Source organism: Marmota marmota, unplaced genomic scaffold (assembly GCF_001458135.2).
Source record: "Marmota marmota marmota unplaced genomic scaffold, marMar, whole genome shotgun sequence".
In the NCBI taxonomy this organism is placed as follows: Eukaryota; Metazoa; Chordata; class Mammalia; order Rodentia; family Sciuridae; genus Marmota; species Marmota marmota.
The window spans coordinates 1,826,338-1,846,506 of NW_026000052.1; the positions used below are offsets into that span (position 1 = coordinate 1,826,338).

Below are 20,169 nucleotides of genomic sequence, written 5' to 3' on the forward strand. Positions count from 1 at the left end.
GCGGCTGGCGCGGCCCCTCTCAAGCTGCCCCGAGTCTCCTACTATGGGGTGCCCAGCCTGGCCACCCTCATCCCCAGCATCCAGCAGGTGCCCTACCCCCAGGGGGAGCGGACCAGTCCGGGGGCCAGCAGCCTACCCACCACCGACAGCCCCACCTCCTACCACAACGAGGAGGAGGAAGAGGACGACGAGGCCTACGACACCATGGTGGAGGAGCAGTATGGCCAGATGTACATCAAGGCCACGGGCAGCTACGCAGGTAACGGCAGGCCTGCAGGCACGGGGAGAGAGGTTGGAGGAGATGAGGGCAGCTGGCCCGAGTGGTGGGTGGACAGGGTCCCTGCCACCAAGGAGCTCAGGCTCAATGCTGATGAGATGGCAGGTCACAAGCCTCTGCCAGAGCTGCAGTGGCACATGCAGGAAGGGTCCTGACACTAGACAGATGAGGAAACCAAGGGTCTCAATGGCCCAGTGACCTCCTGAGGGCTCACACAACAGTTGCTGCCAGCTCAAGGCCTTGGTGTCCCTGGTCTATGAAGTGCCCGGCACCAGTGTGGTACCCCACAAGTCCTGCCTCCCTCCCCTTCCACCTCAGTGTCTTTGTCCTCTGTGAGGTTTTACTTCCTCTGATCCCGAGGTTCCTATCTATTGCCCACCTCCCTGGGCCCCGCCCCAGCGGACAGACCAGAAAGTTCTGAGAGCTGCGTGAGTGCCTTCTCATTCTTTCTGCTAAGGGGGGATGCTCCCTCTTTTGGGACCAGTAAGCCCAGGATGCCCTAATTTGAGATGCAGGCCTTGTGGAGAACATCCTGGAGACCACAGGGCTCGCTAGGCAGAGGGACCAGCCATGGGGGCCCAGGCTGGGGCGTCCCCTGAAAACCTGTAGTGTGCCTGGGTCTCTGCTTGTGCTGATTTGCATGCAGGGCCAGGTGTGGTGGCCTGGACCCAAGCACATGGTGCTGCAGTGGGAGGATGGGCCAAGGGGCAGCACGGGGACTCTCTCCACCCTGTTTGCCACTTGTCTCATGCCTGAGGGGTCCATCAGTGCTGGGGCAGTCAGGAGCAGTGCCCAGCCCGGGCTCTTGGGACGGCCAGCTGCCTCTGGAGCAGCTGTGGCTGCAGACTGGGTGGCAAGGTCTCAGCTTCTGCTGGGGCCACCCCACTGCTTCTCGGAGCCTGCAGGGGAAGCCATTGCCCTGGCCCCAGACCCTGTGGCATCGTCTCTGTGTGAAAGTGTTGTCCTGCGCACGTCCTTCAGAACAGTGGCTTTCAGGCTGCTGAGGCCGGGGCCGGATGCGTTTTCTTCTTGTGGCAGGGTCAAGGTGGATTTTTTTTCCTGAAATCAAGAAGCGCAGCAGTGCCCGAGTTGGCCTGGATGTGCGGGCCTCACACTCAGGCACCCGCTCAGCCTCTGACTTCAGGGAATCTGCCCCGTGTGCAGTGTGCTCTTTTGCCCGCTGACTGCCCCCGCGCAAGGAACAGAAGGGCCCTGATCCCCCTCCCGGGCCCACAAGGCTGGGGGTTTTCACAGGATGGGGCTGTCACTCTGATCCATTCCCAGAGTAGATCCCGGCCAACCGGCGTGTCCTATGGTCCTGAGAACTCACCACGCTGGTGGCTGGACACAGCCCTGTGGATAGGTTAGGGGAGCATTGGTGCCGGGGCCTGGTGGCAGGGGGCCTCACTGGTGTTCTCCGGTGGTGAACCACAGAGCTGGGGACACGTCTCTGGTCTTCTCCTGTCCCCTCACAGTCTTGCCTCCTGCAGTGACCTTAGCTATGGCTTGCTGGGATGGTGGGAAATGGGTATGTGTGAGGATGACTGGGAGCACGGTGTGGTCCTACAGCCTGTGCAGTCCCCTGTCCCTTATGCCTGGTCGCCAGAGCCCTCACTGGACAGGGACAGGGACAACCCCCCTGCCTCCAGGGGTTTTCTGAGGAGCCGGGGGACGTGGCCATGAAGAGGCTTCCAGAGCTGGCATGTGCAGCGTGGGGGTCAGGATGTCGCGCTGCTCTGAGCGGCCCGCTGCCCAGGCCAGGCCTCTCTCCAGCTCCCCCAGTGCTCCGATAGAACATAGAGCCCTGGGGCCAGGGGACCCCGGCAGGGGCTGGTGACAGGTGGGGGAGGGAGCCTGGCTGGCCCTGCCCGACCTGGGCGGTGTTGGCAGTGGGGCCGTGTGCTGGGGGCTGTGGGGCTGCGGGCCCTGTCCTGCGTGGCTCACGGAGCCACAGTCTGGGTTTTCTTGTGGCTTTCTCTTCAGCAGGTCCATAAGTGGGGCAGAGGAAGGGGGTGTGAGATTTCTTGGTTAAAATCTAGGTTATTGGCAGTGACGTTGCTGGCATCAGGGTGTGCTGGGGGAGGGAGGCCATAGGGAGGCAGGAGAGGAGGGCTGCCCCAGGGGAGCCGGGCCCCGTGCCCTGGGCTTCCAGCACTGGGCCCAGCCTCCTCTGGGGACAGCTTGCGGGGCCAGCAGTCTGCTGCCCCTTGCCTGGGCCCCCCCGAGGGCTGGGCAGCACTCCCGTCACTGAGCTGGTGGAACGTGGCGTGCTCCCAGTGTCCCCGTAAGGTTTCCCTTCTCCCTGTCTTCAGTTTCCCACTGTCCAGGAGAGGTTGGTCAGGGTAACCTCAGGGATCTCTGGTCCAGTGCCCATTGTGTGCCTGAAATTCTGTGGAGGCCCACATCCCCCCCACTGAGAGCACGGGCAGCCCTGTGCAATGAACAGTCATGAGGGGACAGCCAGCCAGTTGCCTTGGGATCCCAGCCCAGCTGTGCATCTGGCCGCACCCGTGTCTGCCTTCTTCATCTCTCATGTCCCATACTGTCCTCCACCAGGTAGAGTCACACCCTTGATTTACCTAGTGTCCTCAAAGGACATTAGTTTTTTTCAATTTATGTCACTAATGATGCCACTGGGAAGCTGGGGGGTACACCGGAGCCCCCATACGCGTGATGCTTGCTGGCTGGGTCCCCACCTGTGGGTGCTGGCCAGGCCCCTCTCCACTGCCCCCCGCCAGCATCCCTCTCCACCCCCCTGGGAGATTGCCATCACTAAGTGGGCAGGGCAACTCGCCTCTGGCCCTGTGGTCTACCTGCCACTCCAGCCTGTGGCCAGGGCATTCAGGAGCAAGGCGCAGAGGGGCCAGAGCCCCCAGGCAGGGGGACGTGTTGCAGGGCTGGAGTGTCTATGCCCAGCACAGCTCCCTGGGCTGCTGGGAGCAATCAGAGTACAGCACACCTGGGTGCACACACACACACACACACACACACGGGGTCCCCTTCTAGAGACGCAGTCTGCCTGCGCCCATCCCGACGTCCGACGTGAAGCACGTCAGGACCGACTTCTCTAGAGCCCCAGCGCCCAGGCAGAGCCTGGTCCTGGCCCACACAGCCACCCCACTCCTCACCCGCCCTTCCCTAGAGGGTGGGGCACAGGGCCAGGGTCACCTGAACTCTCCAGGGCTTCTGGCCAGGTAGGTGTCGCATATCCCATGGCTAACCCAGGAGCGCTGGCTCTCCCCACCAGGCTGTGCACCTGGGTCAGCTTGGGATGCTGGGGATGGAGGACTCCAACTGTCCCCAGGTTCCTTGGGCCCACCTGGTCTCCCAGGCCAGTGTGGTGGCCAGAAGGTCACGCTGCTGCCTTGCCTCTGCCTTGCCATTGAGAAGACGGACAGCATGCAGATCCCTGAGCAGCTACCGAGCGTGGCTGGGGCTGTTGTCACCCTGGCCCGTGAGGCCAGGAGCAGGCGCAGGCCGGGCATGGGGAGGAGCCCACGGAGGGCGCGCCCGACCGCACCAGCCTGCCCTCCTTATCCTGGCCTTAGCTAGAGTTGGGGCTGGCCGCCCAGCCTCTCTCCACCTCCTGGGTCCCTCGGGGCCCTCACAGCCTCCCCGTCTCTGCCCTTCAGCAGGCCCACACGTGGGCCAGCCCTCCCGGGCGGCAGATGTTTAATTGTGGCTGGCAGCTGTCACTGTCTGATGTCAGAGGCAAAGGCCTGCCTTGGTACTTATGCCAGCCACACACGTCGGTGTCAGCCCCTTCCCAAGGGGGCTGCGGCTTGTTGGTCCCCCACTCTGGGCTGCTGCTTCCGGGGTTCCACACGGTCCCCTCCATACCATTCTGTGGGACAGCAAATTGGTGTCCATGGCTGAGCCCAGTGTCCAGCCTCATGGGCCAGCCTGTGAGGGCTGCCTGAACCCAGGGCAAATTAGAACCACTCAGGGCCTGTATCAGCCCTGCACGAAGCCTCAGCCACTGTCCAGGCTCTGGACACACGTGGTGGTACACCTGCCTGCCCAGTGTGACATCACAGGGCCCCTGGCTCTGGAGGGAAGCAGCTCAGATTCCCGCTCTGCCTGTCCCTTTTCAGTGAGACCTGTAGTCCCTTGGCATCTCCCTGTCCCAGGGAGCAGGGTGCTTTGGATCCTGCATGGCTGGGGTGAGGCCAAGAACCCTTGGCACAGATGGGCAGCTTTTAAGTGCATCTTCCTTTTAAATGACCACCGAGTGGGCAGCTCTGGCCAGGCAGGGGAGGTGCCAGTCCCTGTGTGTCTGTCCTACCAAGCATAAAGTGGCTGTCCTATGGGTCCCTGGACACCCCAAGCACTGTCCTGTGGTCTTCACTGGGAGCCCCCACTGGTGGCCTCCCAGAATTGCCCTGTCCACCCTGTCCTTGGCTTCTGCTGGGGGAGGTCCAGGGCTGAGCATGTCCACGCAGATTCCTGTCTACTCTCCAAGCCCCTGAACACCCAGAGATTTCTACTTGAGCCAGTTTGGGTGAGCAATGATTCACCTGCGGCAGAACACCCACGCGAGTCTCCAGGGGCACCATCACCACCCGAGAGAGCCTTCCTGTCCCCCGAGGCTCTCCGTCCTCCGCAGCCATTTCTCCTCTGCTGTCCGGTGGCCACAGGTGTTCATCCTGTGCCTGGGCAAACCTGGCTGTCAGAGCTTTGGGGTGGGGCGGGGCGGGCCTGCACGAGGAGCAGGGCCTTCGCCAGCGTCCAGCGCCAGGCCTGCAAGGCTGCTTCCTCCTCCCTTTGCGTTTTGGGTCTTTCCTTACTGAGGCATTACGTGCAGGTGCAAGGTCAAGTGTTCAGGTCAAGCGCCCTCATGGTCACCACACAGGGCAGTTGGACCCCCCAGTGCTGCCCTGTGGTCCTCCCACTCCGCCGTGTCCCAGGTTTGCCACCTGCTTTCTGTCACTGTCACTTGCCTTCCTAGAATCTGCCTGAGTGGGACCACCCAGCACGGAGACTCCATCTGCTCTCCTTGCCATGTTTGGGATCCCATGTGGCGGATGTACCTGCTTCCTGCTTTGTCGAAGCTGCGTGTTCTTCCATGGTGTGGCGGGGCCACCAGCGCAGAGTGTATGTCCCTGGGCAGGTCTGTGTGGACCCATGTCTGCTTCTGTGGAACAGCTGGCTCAGGTGCTGGGTGTGTTGGCTTTTGTCTGCCACGTGGTCCTCCCAGGAGACTGGAGAGCTCAGGTGGCCGTACTCTGGCCAGCGCGGGTGCCACCTGTTAACTGGCTCAGCTTCTTCCATCCCAGGGGGGTGGTCGGCAGGACCCCCTCGTTGCTCCACTCACACCCCTGCAGTGGGTCCTGCTGTGAGAATTTCCTCCTGTTAGGTGTTCACTCTGTGACGTCCACTGGGGCCCGGGACTCCACGTTTTTGCTTTTCTTAAGTGTCTTAAGAGTTTCTTTGTCAATGTATATTGCAAATATTTTTCCTCGTCTGACCTGACTTTTTATCATCTTATTGGTGTGTTTCGAAGACCGGAAGAAGTTGGATGAAGACCAGTTGCTTTGTTTTATTTTCTGGGCAGTGTTTTTTGCAGCCTGTTGAAGAGGCCTTCGTCGGCCCGGTGTGCGGAGCTCATGCGTGCTCTGCTCTGCTCCGTGGTCTGTCTCCATAGGAGCCACCAGATGCGCAGACGGCTCTGTTCTTCCCAGGCGGCATTCAGCTGCCTGCGTTGCCCGCTGCGTGGCTTCTCCTGCTGTGGTTTCTTGGGCATGTCTGCGGACGCTCAGTTGGCGTGGGTTCAACCTAGAGCGTGGGGGCCACGACAGCGCCTGTCACTGCGGTCTGCTGTGCTTCCTTCCATTTCTCCACTTGTCATTCGAGTGGCAGCTTTATGGAGGTGGAACCCACAGTCCCCACCAGTCCCTACCAGTCCCCTCCAGAGCACTTGGAGTCCCGAAGCCATCACTGTACTCCGTCTCCCCCAAAGAAGCCTGTACCAGGTGGTGGACACCCCCACTCACCCTCTCTGCCCTCAGCCAGGTAGTCACTAGTCACTGTCTCCGTAGATGGCCCATCTGGGCGGATCGAGGTTGTCACCTGGAGTACGGACTTCTGCCCCTGGCTTCTGTGCTGGACCTCCAGGTCACGGGTGCTGGAGAACAGGTGATTCTGCATCTCTTTCCTGCTGGGTGGCGTTCCGCTGGATAGACGTGCTGCCTTCCATCCGCCAGTTCCTTACTCATGGGCGACTCGTGTTCCTGCTTCCTGACCGCCGGGGTCCGTGTGCTGCGAGCCGGACGTCCAGGTCTCTGCAGACTGACTGGGACCCTGGGTCAGGCCGTGCAGCAGGAGCGGGATTGCTGGGGCTACGTGGGTCTCTTTCTCAGATTCTGCTTAAGTTGGTGCTTTTGTGAATCAGGTTGCTAATTGTCTCACTTCTAGGTGTCCGTGGGGATGACCTGGATCTGCGTGGACTTTGCGCCCTGTCCAGGGTCCTCGTGGCGGGCAGGCCTCGGGCCCCCTGCGGGGTCCCTGGAGCTGTGCATCTGTGCCATTACTGCTCCGTCTGCAGCGTGGCCGTCTCCGTGGGGACCCCCACTCCAGGTTGGGTGGGAGCAGGGAGTGCAGGGGTCGCCCTGTGGCCTCGGTCTCGGGAGCGGGGTAGCCTGTTGCTCCTCCTTGGTGCAGGGGCTGCCGGGTCTGGCATGGCACTGTTCACCAGCCCATGGGCTCCTCCCTCCTTGAGGCGACTGTGGGTCTGCGCTGTGGCTGGCGTGCAGTTGTCCCAGGAGCATCCGCGTGTCCCCCAGCCCCCAGCCCTGCGTCCCTGCAGCAGGCCTGCTTTCATGGGTGCTGATCTTCTCTCCAGGAGGTGTGCCAGCGTGTTCCTGGGCTCCTCGTCTGCAGCTTCTCGGTGTCTGTCTGGTCTGGGCACCAGGTGATGCCAGCCCTCGAGTCCTTGTGTTTGCTTTGGGGGAATTTGTGCAAGTGTGATGTTGCTTCTTCCTGGTGTTTGGGAGAAGCAGTTCACAGGGAAGGCATTTGGCCTGGAGTCTGTGACCTGTGGGGAAGTTCTAAGTTTCCCATTTATTTCAGCCACCAGTGTCACCGCTGACTGCAGTCCACCTAGTCCCCACATCCCACTAGACAGAGCTGTTCAGATTCCTTCTTTTGCCTTGTTCCAGCTGTGGTTGTCTGGTCTCCCACGGGATCTGTTCATCTGGGCAGTGTACTTCCGTATCTGTCCAGCTGGTCCAGCTTGCTGTCTCACTGTCTTCCTTTCCCCCTCCCGCCCCCCTTCCTTCTGGGGTTGAACCTGGCTGCACACACTTCGCAGGCACTTAGAGCCGAGCCCTGGCCTCAGCTTTCTTGGGTTTAGTGTCCGCTTGTTGTTGGCTCTTCCAAGGCTTCTTCTTCTCACTTGCCTGCATCCTGAGTCCACCTCTTGTAGACAGACAGGGGCTGGACGCTGGCCGTCATCTTGTATCTGGAGTCCATACGCCCGGGTGCAGATGTGATTCCCATGCCTCAGGTCCAGCCTGCCGTCTGACTTTGCTTGCTCTTGCTGTCTTCCCCCGTCCCTGGCACCGTCCTCCACTGCCCTTCACTGGGTACCTTATGGCATTTTCTTAAACTCCACAGTTGACTTAGTTATTCCTGCAGTTTGGGATTGCTCTAGAGTCGACGTTTGCATCTCGGTCTTATCTTAACCCTCTTGTTGGACTTGACTCCTAAAGGGGTGTCTTCTTTTGCCTCCTCTGGTCCTTTGTACCCTGGTGTCCCATTTTACTTCTTCATGTTCAGGAAGTCTTATAAGGTCGTCATTTCTAGCTGTTAGTTCTCTTTTTTTCTACCTTTTGTCATTGTAAGAACTTATATGCCGTCAGACTCAGTTCTCTGAGTTAAAACAAGTGCAAGGAGCTGGTGACCGCCCCGGCTATGACACGACAGTCCCTCCACTCCCACAGGCCCCGCCCCACAGTCACCATGTCTTCTCCCTACTCTTGGCAGCAACAGCTCTGTCTTGGTCCCGTAGATGGAGTCACACGCAGCCTGTGCCTTTAGAACTGAGTCTTGGCATCCGAGAGCCGTTCATGCGTGTGCTTTAGGGTTTCATTCTTTTCATGGCTGGGCTTGTCCTGCGCCGTGGGTGGGGCCTCGGCATATGTGTCCACCGCTGTTAGAGGGCTGCAGGCTCCTGATGGGGTCACCTGAGCTGCGGTGAACGTCCGCGAGCCGGTTTTCAAAAGCACTTTCGTTTTCTTTTCTGGAGGGTAAGTGAAGCGGGTGGTGGTGGGCTGGCCTTGGGGCTTGCGTAGCAAGTGTGTGTCAGCATCCAGGAGCCGCCAGCTGTTTTCCAACATTCATGATCCCACCGTGGGGGGGATCCAGGCCCTGCACCTTCTTCTCGGCACTCGGGGTTCCCTTTCTTTAAGCCGTTGTAGGGGGTCTGTTCTACTCCATGGCGGTTCAGCCTGCATCTCTCTAAGCGCTCACCACGTTGAGTGTCTTTCACGTGTGTATCTGCCCGACCTTGACTTGGGGTCTCACGTCTAGGTCTGTGGCCCGTTTGGACCACGTCAAGAAGGGTCGCTCCGTGGGAAAGCCCCTCCGAACACGCACACAGGTGCCTGCGGCTCCTCTGCCCCCGCGGAGCCCGTGCTGGTGGGCGGTCTCGCTGTGTGGTCCCCTTCCCCTGGAATTGCCCTGTCTTTCTCACGTCCTGGGTCTCACTAGTGATGGGTTCTGAAGAGCTTGAAAATGTCTTTATAGCACTTTTTTTTTTAAACAAAGCTTTTAAAATATTTTTTCAGTTGTCAATGTGGCGCTGAGGATCGAACCCAGTGCCTCCCACATGCTTGGCAAGCGCTCTGCCACCCAGCCACAGCCACCCTTACAGCACCTCTCTTAAAAATCTGCCTGATGGCCGTCAAGGTCACATGTGGACGCCCGTTTCTGAAGGATGCTGTGGCTGGACGTGGATCGTGGGTTGGCCGTCACCCTGCTGTGTGCTGTAGACGCCTCTGGCTTGTCCCGGGTTTCTGACCTGAGAGGTCGTCCTGGGGCACTGCCTCCGGGCTCCAGGTAGACCTGTGCCAGTCTCTCCGCCGTCCGTCCGCTCTCGGGCATTCTCCTCTGGGCCGGGACGCGGGTGCTGGCCTGTGTTTCTTGTGTTCTTGGGAGAAGCTGTTCTGAAGCCACACCTTGTCCCCGTGTCACGTTCTCCTTCTGCCCCCTCGAGCTCCTGTTCTGCTGTCCTTGCTGCTCGGTCCTGTTGGAAGAGCCAGCGTGATGCCCTGTCTGCTGTGCCACCACTTGGTCTCCCTGTGGTGTGCCGAGTGGTGTCCCCACCCCAGGATCACTCCTGTGGTCTTCAGTCTGTTAGTGTCTAGCTTGATGCTAGAGCTGGAGCACGTGAGGTGGCCGAATGTCTGTGGTCTCTTGTCTCGAGCCCCACAGTGGCACTGAACCGGAGCTCGGGTGTGTGGGGTTCCAGGCGCCATCGAGGGTTTACTGGCCATTTGGATGCTCTCCTTTGTGAAGCTCCTGTTTAAATGCTTTGCCCCAGTTTTGCAAAGTAACTTTTCTGTCCTTTTTCCAAAATGTATGTGCCATGTGTTCTCCTCGGTGTCCTGTGCCGGGCACACCTGCTGCGGGCGTTGTTTCCACGGCGATTTTTCATGTTATCACTATAACTTTATCCCTATTGCTGCTGTTGTTGTTGTTATTATTATTATTATTTGGGCGCTAGGGATGGAACGAAGGGCCCTGTGCCTGCTAAGCGTGTGCTCTGCCACTGAGCTACGCCCCCGGCCCCTCGTAATAGAACTCTGATGTAAAGTTTATTAAATTGTTGAATCTATAGCAGCTTTTACATCCTATTTCATGAAACTTTTTCTCACCTTGAGATCAATATGTAATCTCCATTTGTAAGAAAAAAGTTGTTCAAATTCATTTTAAACTTGAAAAAAATTTTCAAGAACAGTTTAGAGATGTGCTGTGGACACCCTTCCCCTGGGGTCTCCGAAGGGTGAGCACCCCTATCTCACCGCCCTCTGCCCGTCTCCTAACGCAGAGCCTCTTCTAACCTGACGGACTGTTACGCGGGCACAGCCCAGCCTTGGCTCAGGTGCCAGCTCTGGTCCACCTGTGCAGCCCCCAGTGCTGTCCCGGGCAGCAGCACCTCTCCACATGGGGTCCGGCGTGGCCTGGGTTGGGTCGGGGTGGTCGTTGCCACCCCTTCTCCAGGCTGATCCCTTGGCTGGGTCTTTCCTGACACTTTCTTCCAGAGCCCTGTCAGAAAGACCACCTCTTTTGGGCTCTCGTCCCAGGAAGGCGTTGGGTGCTGCACGGCTGCCGGTCCACAGATTTGCACGTCCCTGGGGACTGCCATACAGCTTGGGTCAATATGGTGGTGTCACCTTGGGATTTGGTGGGGTAGCCTCTGCTTCCCCCTTGGCATCAGGGGCTGGTCGCTGCCCTGTGCGTCAGTCACCTCCTCGGTCCTGGCGTTGGGGTCCTCCCCGAGTCCATTCTGAGGCTGTGAGGAAGGTGACTTCCAGCCCCATGCGGCTGTGCCGGTTGGTCGCAGTCTTTTGTAGCAGAGAGCTTCCCACCGCTAGCGCCTGCTGATTTATTTTATTCCTTCGTCTGTTGTGATGATTTATTTACCATCAGTGTAGTTTTTTTTAAGCGTTTTCTTACTGCCTTGCTCAGCAAAATCTCCCTGGCTCCTTTTACACTTTCCCTTCCCATCCCTGGAATCGGTTCCTTCCCTTTCAGTGGGAAGTGTATTTATTCATCTACTTGTTCATTTCTGCAGCGCTGGGGCCTCCTGTACTCTTGGCAAGTGCTCTACCACCAAGCCACACCCAGCCTAGTGGCTTTTAAAACCCAGGACCTGGGGCTGGGGTGCAGCTCAGTGCTAAGCACCCGCCTGGCGCGTGTGAGGTTCTGGGATCAATCCCCAGCACCACAGAACAAACCCAGCCCTGGGTGCTAGGCTCGTGCATTGCTGTGGAGGTGTCTGTTTTTATGATCTTTTAGCAACTGGAGCTTGAGGTCTACGTATTTAAAAATCGTGAGGGCCGGATGCAGCTTAGTGGTAGAGCACTTGCCTGGCATGTCAGAGGCCATGGGTTCCGCCGCAGCACATACACACACAGATCACGAGTTCACATCTGGATGGTGGTGCTCACCTGCAGCCCCAGCGCCTTGGGAGGCTGTGGCAGGAGAATAGCTCCATCTCAGGAGTTCAAGACCAGCCTGGGCAACATACTGAGACCCCACCTCAAAACCCAGCGCTCAGAAGCATGAGTTCAAGCTGGGGTGTCCAAAGCCGGCCAGCTCCCTCCACGTGTGTGCTGTCCTCTGATGGTCGGGTTTGGGCTCTCCTGCATTTGCCTGGAACCCACGGGAGGGGCGCCACACAGGGCTCCAGCCCCCTTCCACCCTTGTCACCATCTGTCACCTGCCAATTGTCACAGGAAGGGCATCTTCTGCCTAGCAGGACAGCGCCCCTTTGTGGTGTTCCAGATATCTGTGCTGGGAGCTTGCCCCTGACCCCAGTCCTGCCCCTGGTGCCCCCTGTGAGGCCCAGGTGTCCCTGTCTTGTGGCTCTCGGGGTCTTGCCCTGCCGCACTGGCCATCTGGAGTTGGGGGTTGTGTCCACTCTGCAGGTCAGTCCAGGGCAATCTGACATCTTCACAGAATTGGGTCCTCCAGGCCCTGGATGTGGTGTATCCCTCCGTTTACTCTTTTTCAAGTTTTGGGGGGGATATGTGCTAGTTCTCTGCACATCCTTTCCAAGATTTATTCTTAGAAATTCATTTTTTGGTTCTAATTACATGATATTTAAGTTTCCCTTTTAAATAATGTTTCTAAAATACAGAAAAAGAATCACTTCACACATGTGGTCACCTTGCCAAATGTACTTGTTTGCTCTAATCTTTCGCCTGCAGATGCCTTTGGATTTTCTGTCGATGTAACCACCCGTGGGCTAACAAGGACAGCTTTAATCCCAACCTTAACCTTTGCTCTGCTTTCTTGCCTCATGGACTCGCGGAACTTCTTGTACACCCTTGTCTCCTTTCCACATTCAGGAAAAGCTTTTGATACTTTCTTTCTTGCAGCCCAGGGATGGACTCAGGCCCTGGGCTAGGAGTGCTGGGCGCAGAGCACAGTCCTGGCTGCGGGATGTTAGATCTGGGTGGGATGTCCCTTCAGGGCCTTGAGGCGATACATTCTATCACATTAAGGGAGCGTCATTCTCTTGCTAGGTTAGGAGGCTCCCCGGACAAGTAAGTTGAAATTCCACTCAAGTTTTTTCCCTAAACGCAGTCAGGCAGTGCTCACATAGGGGTACGTGTGGGACCATCAGGGTGCGTCTGCACACAGTGAAGGTGCCATCTTGGGACCACCTGGATGGGGCTATCTTTATGTGGGCGGATTTCCTCCTGTACTGTTAATGTGCTTAGTTACATTGGTTGCTTTTTCAAATATTGGAGCAACTTTGTATTCCTTTAGTAAATATCAACCCAGTTTTGGTAGAGTGTCCTTCTGTACTCCTGCCCCCGTGTTAATCTGTTAGAAGAGGGCCTTGGGCAGAAGCCACCAGTGGGGTGCCAGGTATCCAGGGGTTGCTAACTCAAGGGAAGTCACCTCTCCCTGGCCAGACCTGAGCCCCCAGCCCCAGAGGTGTTGCTGAGGATGGTCCTGGCCTGAGTGTTGGGAAACCAGGTTTCTGCATGTTCCCCCTCCCCCCCCCCCCGGTCAAGAAGGCCCTGGCTCTACGTGACAGCCCCCCACTGCAGGCCAGGCCTGCTTTCCCACCGTTGCCCTCTCATTTCCTTGAGGGACATGTCTTGTTTTGATATCATGGTTATCTGCCCTCAGAAGACAAGTTGATCTCCATGCCTGGGTCTCCCTGGTAGCTGGGATTGCAGGTGTGGTCACTGTACCTGGCTGCTTCCCTTTATTAATGATCTGGAAGAGTCTGTGTAATGCTGTCTAGATTTTGTGCAGGGAGATGATTATTTAGATTGTTTCTTCACTTGTGCTGGGACAGGATCAGAATTTCCATTTCTTTGTGTGTTAGTTTTGGCAAGTTGTGTCTTCCAGACGCTCGTTGGCTTCAGCTCATGCTTCCTCCATTAGGAGGCAGTTGTTCTGTGATGCACTGTCTCACAGGAATGGGCACTGATCTGTCCTGGGGCCTGCACAGCCCACGAGTTAGGGATGGAGAACAGATTTTTTGGGGGGTGGGGACGGGTACCAGGGATTGAACTCAGGGGTGCTTGACCACCGAGCCACATCCCAGTCCTATTTTGTATTTTACTTAGAGACAGGGTCTCACTGAGTTGCTTAGTGCCTCAGCCTCCTGAGCTGCTGGGATTATAGGTGTGTACCACTGCACCCAGCAAGAATCATTTTCTAAAACCAAGCAAGCCAAAGCAAAAGCCAGAGACACACATGGCCCAGCAGCAGAGAACCTGTCCTGTGAGGCCCTTCCTGGGACCGTGACCCCCCTGCAGCACACTGGTGCTGGTGTGCTTGGGTAGTCTGTCCTGTTGCTCTCCCCATCACTAGGTTCCCTGTTAGCCCCTCAGCGCCTCCACCTTCTGAGACATGCTCTGGAGCCCCATGTTTCCTGCTCAGCCTTTCTTACTTCTTTTTTGCTTTTTCTTGTTTTTGGTGCTGGGGATGGAACCCAGGGCCTCATGCATGATGAACACATGATCAGCCTCTGCACTATGCCCCCAAGTCTCAACAGATTTTGAAATGTTATATTTTCTTCATTGTTATCCAGATGAAAATATCTTCCCCTTGACCCTGGAGTTCTGCAGCAATTCAGAAGCAGTTTCTGAATCCCCTGTCAGACCACTCCTGGCTCTGGCCCTGGTGGGGACTTGCTCCCAGACGCACTGCAGAGAAATGGTGCTGTCCCCCTGGCCCCCAGCATGCTGCACCACAGATTGAGGCAGAGCCGAGCACCCTCAGGTGGTCCCTGTCCTCTTGGCTTGAACAGAGATGGTGTGCACCACTCACAGCGTGGCCTGCCCGGCTCCTGCTGGCCATGCTGGACGTGTGTTGACCGCAAGCTGGTTTCTTCTGGCTGTTGAATGGATGTGTCGGGGAGGGTCCCTGCTGCCCTGCAGTACTCCTGCCTTCACACCCCGGGGGCTGCGCTGGGCTGCCGGCTCCGCGGGTGACGTTTACCTGAATGGTTTCCGTGCTTTCTTGGCTTTCAACGTTTCTTTATCCTTTCTGTTATTTCTTGACAGGGTCTCACTGCGCTGCCCAGGCTGGCCAGGGGCTCATGGCTCCAGCCTCTGACCTCCTGCCAGGGACTCCCCACGCGCCCCCGGCAGCTCTTACCTTGGGAGCTGTGCTCTTATCTCACTGTGCTCTGGGCTCAAGGCACCATCGTGCTGGTTGTTTCCCATGGTCCCCTGATCCAGGTTGTGTCCCCTGATCCAGGTTGTGTCCCCTGATCCAGATTGTGTCCCCTGATCCAGGTTGTGTCCCCTGATCCAGGTTGTGTCCAATTCTGTTTTTTCTCGTGAGATGTCGTGAGTTTCCATCTGCTCCTTCAGGGGTGGCCCCCTCAGCATGCAGCTGCCTCGCCGTCCTCACGTCAGCTCCTGCGCCGCCCTCCAGCCCACGGCCGCGCCTCTGTGCTCCATCCCAGGAGCCTCCTGGCCATCAGGCTGCGGGCCTCTCCTGCACCCTCACCTCTCCGGCCTCGCCCCTTCTGTCTGGAGACTTTCCTTCCCCCGGGTTCTCGGGGCCCAGGTGCACGCCGCGAGGCTGCCCGTGTCCCTTTTCTCTTGGCGTCTCTCTCCTGTGTCTTGGCCTCTTGGTTTTTCTTCTTCTATGTGGATATTTTATGTTGAATTATTTTCCAGTTCACAAATCTCCCCATCTGCTCTGTTTAATTTCTCTCTTCACCATTCTTCTGAACTCGTAATTTCAGTTACTGTGTTTTTGTTTAATTCTGGGCTCTGGTCTTTCTTATTGATTCTGGTTTCCTGTGAGAGTCTCCATCTTGTTACCTACGTTTCCTGCTCATATTCAGAGCAGTTGTTTTAAAGTCGGCGTCTGTTAATTGTCTTATCTAATGTCTTTTTTGCAAATTGGTTTTGCATCATTTGGTCTGTATCTAGTGTCTCTTTGTAGATTGCCCCCCCCTGCCCCCCTAATTTGGTGCAGTTTCCTGACATTGCTTTACTGATTACCAGGCACAGTTTAGAAGGGGTTACCAGGATGCTCCGGGGGAGCCTGGGAACTGCCCCTGGAGGGGCTGCAGCCTGGGGGACTACCCCCACGGGTCAAGGCCACCTGCAGTCTATTCAGCCCCCCAGCCCCGTCCCAGACCTGTTCTGGGTCTCCAGCTGGGAGCCTGGTGCTCCCTGGTAGGTCCTCCTCGATACAGGAGACACTAAGTCCTAGACTTGGTTCCTGGTGTCCAGGTGGCTACTTCCTCGGCATTGTCCTGCACACGTGTGTGCCACTTAGGTTCTGCAGCTGCCCTGGGGGAAGCCGTGGACTTGCACCAGAATGCCCATCCAGGTCCCTGGGCACCTGCTTCCAGCCGTAGCTCCCTCTCCTGAGGGTCTCAGCCCCTCAATCCTGGCCACCTGGGGGCCCTTTTTAAAAGAGGCTCTCACCATTGTCCAGTGAAGGGGTTAGTCTAAAACTGGCCACTCCAGCCCACCCCACCAGGAGTCTCTGGGGTGTTTTACGGGCAGCTGTATCTGGTCTTGCGTAGCTGGTGCCAGCGAGTCTGAGGACAGTACACAGGTCTCCCTGGGAGCACCTGGTCACAGCGCTGCCTGTCTCCTGGAGGCACTCACAGCACGCCATGTCCCGGTCTTATCCATACCCCATGTGTGTGTGCCCAGTCCAGTGCCTGGCTATTTGCTGAGAGTCCTGGTGTCATCCCGGGCACCCAGAACCCTGCTTGTGCCTCCACACTGACCAGTGCCCCTGGTCAGACTATCCCCTGGCTGGACAAGGAGGCTGTGAAGGTAGTTCAAGGATGTCATTGGACAGGTATAGAAATTTGTGGGGAGAGCAAGAGAAGGCATGCAGCTGGACGGGCAATGAGAAGGATTTCCAGGATGGCCGCCTGAGGGTCCGGAGACCACGAGGGACCATGGGGAGCCTCCAGGTTGGATTGGGCACCTGGGAGTAGGCGGCAGAGATGCGCCTGGGCTAAAGCAGCCATGGCTGCTGGGCTTAGAGACCCCGCTCCTGGGGGGTGTTGGCCGGGCTGTGAGCATCAGGCGGCAGGGACATGTCAGCTGGCCTGGGTCAGTCATGGGAGCCCCAGGTGCCAAGAATAGAGCCGGAGGGCCGAGCCGGCGTGGGGTGTGTGGAGGACGGGCCCTGCAGCCCTTGCCTTCGCTGCAGCTGTCCTCACTCCAGTGTGTGGCAGGTGGCTGCAGCCTGTGTGCCTGCTGTCCTGCTCCAGGGCAGGCAGAGCAGGATGTGTGGCAGCTCCATCTCTGCCCGTCCTTCCTCCCCCTGGCTGTTGTGCTCGGCCTGTGCTCGTCTGCACCCGACGTGCCCATCTCGGCCTTCGTGTTCTACACCTGTGAATGGAGGCACCAGCGGGGGTTCTGGGTGCCCAGGATGACACCAGGACTCTCAGCAACAGCCAGGCCCAGGACTGGATGCCAGTGATTGTGGGGGGCGTGGTTATGCTGGTGGCATTTCTGTCCCCTGGCACATAGAAGAGGGGCGTCTTACAAGCAGTGGCACCTCTGCTCCACTGGGTGCAGCCTGATGCCCCTTTCTGGAGCAAGGCAGGGCTCTAGGAGCCTGTGCATGAGGAAGTACCACTTTAGAAACTATGGGTACTACCAAGGCCTGCACATACTAAGTGCTTACTGGATGCCTCTGTATAACAGAAAATGCCAGGTCCTGGGACAGACTGACCTGGCCAGCTGGAACCCTGTGCCAGGAGAAAGGCTTCCCAGAGCAGTGCCCACTGGACCATGAGGCTCAGGGGCTGTGCACAGATGGTGGGGCACAGTCCTGTGTGGCACACAGGGGCTCCCCTTGTCTCAGCATGGGGCTCTCCTGGAGAGTCCCCACGCCCCCTTCTGGTCATAGCCAGCGTTCTGAGGCCTCTCCCCAGGGATGGCTCCTGCCCCACCCCGCCCTGTGTGTCCCTGAACCCCTGTTCCTAAGACCCAGGCACCACTGGATGCCGGTCAGGGGTGTGGCCTTTGCAGATCACCAGAGTCTGGCTCAGGCCAGGCTGGCAGCTGCCCAGGTGGGCTATGGGTGCTCGACTGTGCACCACGTGTGTGTTTGTGTGAGTTGAGGCCACTGTGTCCCAGAGCTGGGAGGTCACCCTGGGCCAGGTGACCTGGCATTCCCCGACCCCCCCAGGCTGCTCCTAGAGGGCTGTGCACACGCCACCCCAAGCCCTGGCAGCCGCTGGTCTGCACTCTGAGCCTGGAGTCTGTCTTGGAGAACGCCACACGGTGATGAGCACGTGGCTGTTTGAGCCTGGCACCCTCTGCCCAGCGGGAAGAATCTCGCGCTCATCCGAGTTGTGTACCCACAGTCTGTTCTTCTTCACTGCTGACCACAGCCACTTTTGGGGGTGGCCATGACGTGCCCATTCGCTAAGGCCTTTCTGCAGGGCCGGCTCCCGCCCCACTCGGCCTTCTCTGCAGCAGTTTCCGCCTCTCACTCCTCCTGGGTGAAGCTGAGGCGCAGTTGTGGGTCAGCTGCGGGGTCAGATGTGGAGTGTTTGTGACTTTGCAGAACCGGCCAGGCCTCCTGCAGAGCGGCTCAGCCGTCCCACGTTCTTACCAGCCATGCAGGGCTGTGCCTGTGTCCTTTCCTCCCCGGCCCTTGGCAGTGCTGATGTACTTGGTCCAGCCATTCTGGCGGCCGTGGGTGGCTGCTCGCGGGGGTCAACTTGTATTCCCGCCTGGCCGACAACACGGAGCATCTGTTCAGTGCCGAGCTCCGTCTGTGACTCTGTCCCTCTCATGAATCTGGGCTGTTTTCTTCTGTTCCGTGTTGAGGGCTCTTTACAGTTTTGGATGCACATCCTCGTCAGACGTGGGCTCTGCTGACATTCTCCCCCAGCCTGTGGTTATGTTGTCTTACCTTCTTTTTAGAATGGAGGTGTTCCGCTTTGGTGGGGTCCACGGTATCAGTTACTTCTGTTATCCCAAGAATGTTTCTTCTGAAAGGTTCTTGTTTGGTGTTGGGTGTGAGATCCACTTTTGTGCCTTCTGTGCTGGTGCGAGGTCCAATGGAGGGCAGCTTTGGTTTGGTTTGCACGTGGTTGGCCAGTTGCTCAGCACCAGTTGTTGAGGGGTCTGTCACTACCACAACTGAGTGACTTGTGCCCCTGGGTGGAAACCCAGCTAAGCACCCCATGGGGTCTACTTGAGGGCCTCTGTTCTGTGCCGTGGAGCCGCGTGTCTGTCCTTGCACCAGCACCGCGTGGCCTTGATTACTATCGCCGCACAGGGAGTCTTAAAACCAGAGTGTGAGTCAGCGCTTTCCCATCAATTTGGGTTTATGTTGTCTATTTCTCTATAATTAAGAACTAGGGCTTCATTTTCCTATTCTGCATCTTCAGGGATGGTATATACTCTGTGGGGCCAGGCTTCCTTCCTCCTCCCTCCCCTGCCCCGGGGTTCTCAGGACCTTTACCAGGGTGGCCGGCACCGATGGCAGCCAGGACAGCGACTAGGATTTCTTGGTGGGGGCTCCTGGGGTGGGGGCTGCCCGTGCTGCCTGTCGTTGGGTCCTCTGGGTCAGTCCCCAAGGATGTCTCATGCATGGGAGGCTGGAACTGGACCAGTCTGGGGCCTCCTGCTGGGCAGAGTCCATGCATTGGCCTGGCATGCTGGGCTGCAGAAGGCCTGTGGGGGGCCAGGGCTCCCGTCCACCTGCATCCCTCATTCTTCCATTCGTCCTTTTTTTTCTGGTGCTGGAGATTGAACCTGGAGCCTCACGTGGGCTAAGCACATGCTCTACCACAGAGCAACACCCAGGCCCCTCTTTTCCTCCTTTTTAAAGTGTTTCTGTTGTGCTAAGATGCGCAGACTGTCAGGCGGACTGTGACAGTCGTCTTACGTGCACTGCGGCATCGAGCACGTCCTCAGGGCTGTACAGCCATGGCCCCTCAGCCCATAGCACATCCGTCCCCATTGCACAGACCCCCACCCTGCCCCCACACCCACCTGTCTCCAGGAGTCAGGTGACTCTGGGACCCACACAGGTGCAGTCCCATAGGCTTTGTCCTTTGGTGTCAGCTGATGTCCCTCAGCTCCAGATCCCCAGGGTTCCTTTCCTTCTCCATATGTTGGGTCCCTGTGGTGCCAGTCACTCAGGCTGGGAGCTGTGGGGCCTTGGAGGCTCGATGGGGCCCCTTGATCCCGAGTCAGGAGCCCAGAGGAGCCCCCATGTGTTGGTGCAGCCACAGACCCAGAGGGAGGGTTCGCCCACCCTCCCGGCTGGCGCCCCGTCTGCCCAGATGAGCTGCTGCTCCAGGTCTCTCCCTTGTGACCACTGTGTGGAGGGCACTTGATCGCCTGCCTCTCTGTACACACAGCTGGTGGCCCCTCCTTGCAGTGCAGTCCTGGAGACCACAGTTTGGTCCACAGGCCCTTGATGGTGAAGGCAGCAGCTCCTCTTGGGGACCCCACTAGTCCTGGGGCAACAGGAGGCCATGGGACCTGTCCTGGTGTGACCTGTAGGGTCCTTGCCCTGCTCATGGCCCACCCAGGTCCTCCTGTGGGGTTGCAGGGACAAGCTGCCCGGCTCCCCTCTGAACACATCTCCAGTGCTCCTTTAACACCCTGCGAGCAGTTCAGCTCTCCACGCTCCAGGTGGTGACTGCAGCCCCTCAGGTTGGTGATCGGAGGCCTGGGGAAGGGGTG

The 20,169-nt window shown here is 58.1% G+C and overlaps 1 protein-coding gene across 1 annotated transcript in view; it reads left to right on the forward strand.

The window, feature by feature from the left end:
* Nacc2 (NACC family member 2) overlaps positions 1 to 20,169 on the forward strand; it is a 33,632-nt gene that overhangs the window by 1,510 nt on the left and 11,953 nt on the right. Inside the window, exon 2 of the mRNA XM_015505788.2 lies at positions 1 to 259. This exon is cut by the window's left edge and continues 37 nt beyond it. Within this exon, the coding sequence (XP_015361274.1) occupies positions 1 to 259 (259 nt within the window). The remainder of the gene's footprint in view (positions 260 to 20,169) is intronic.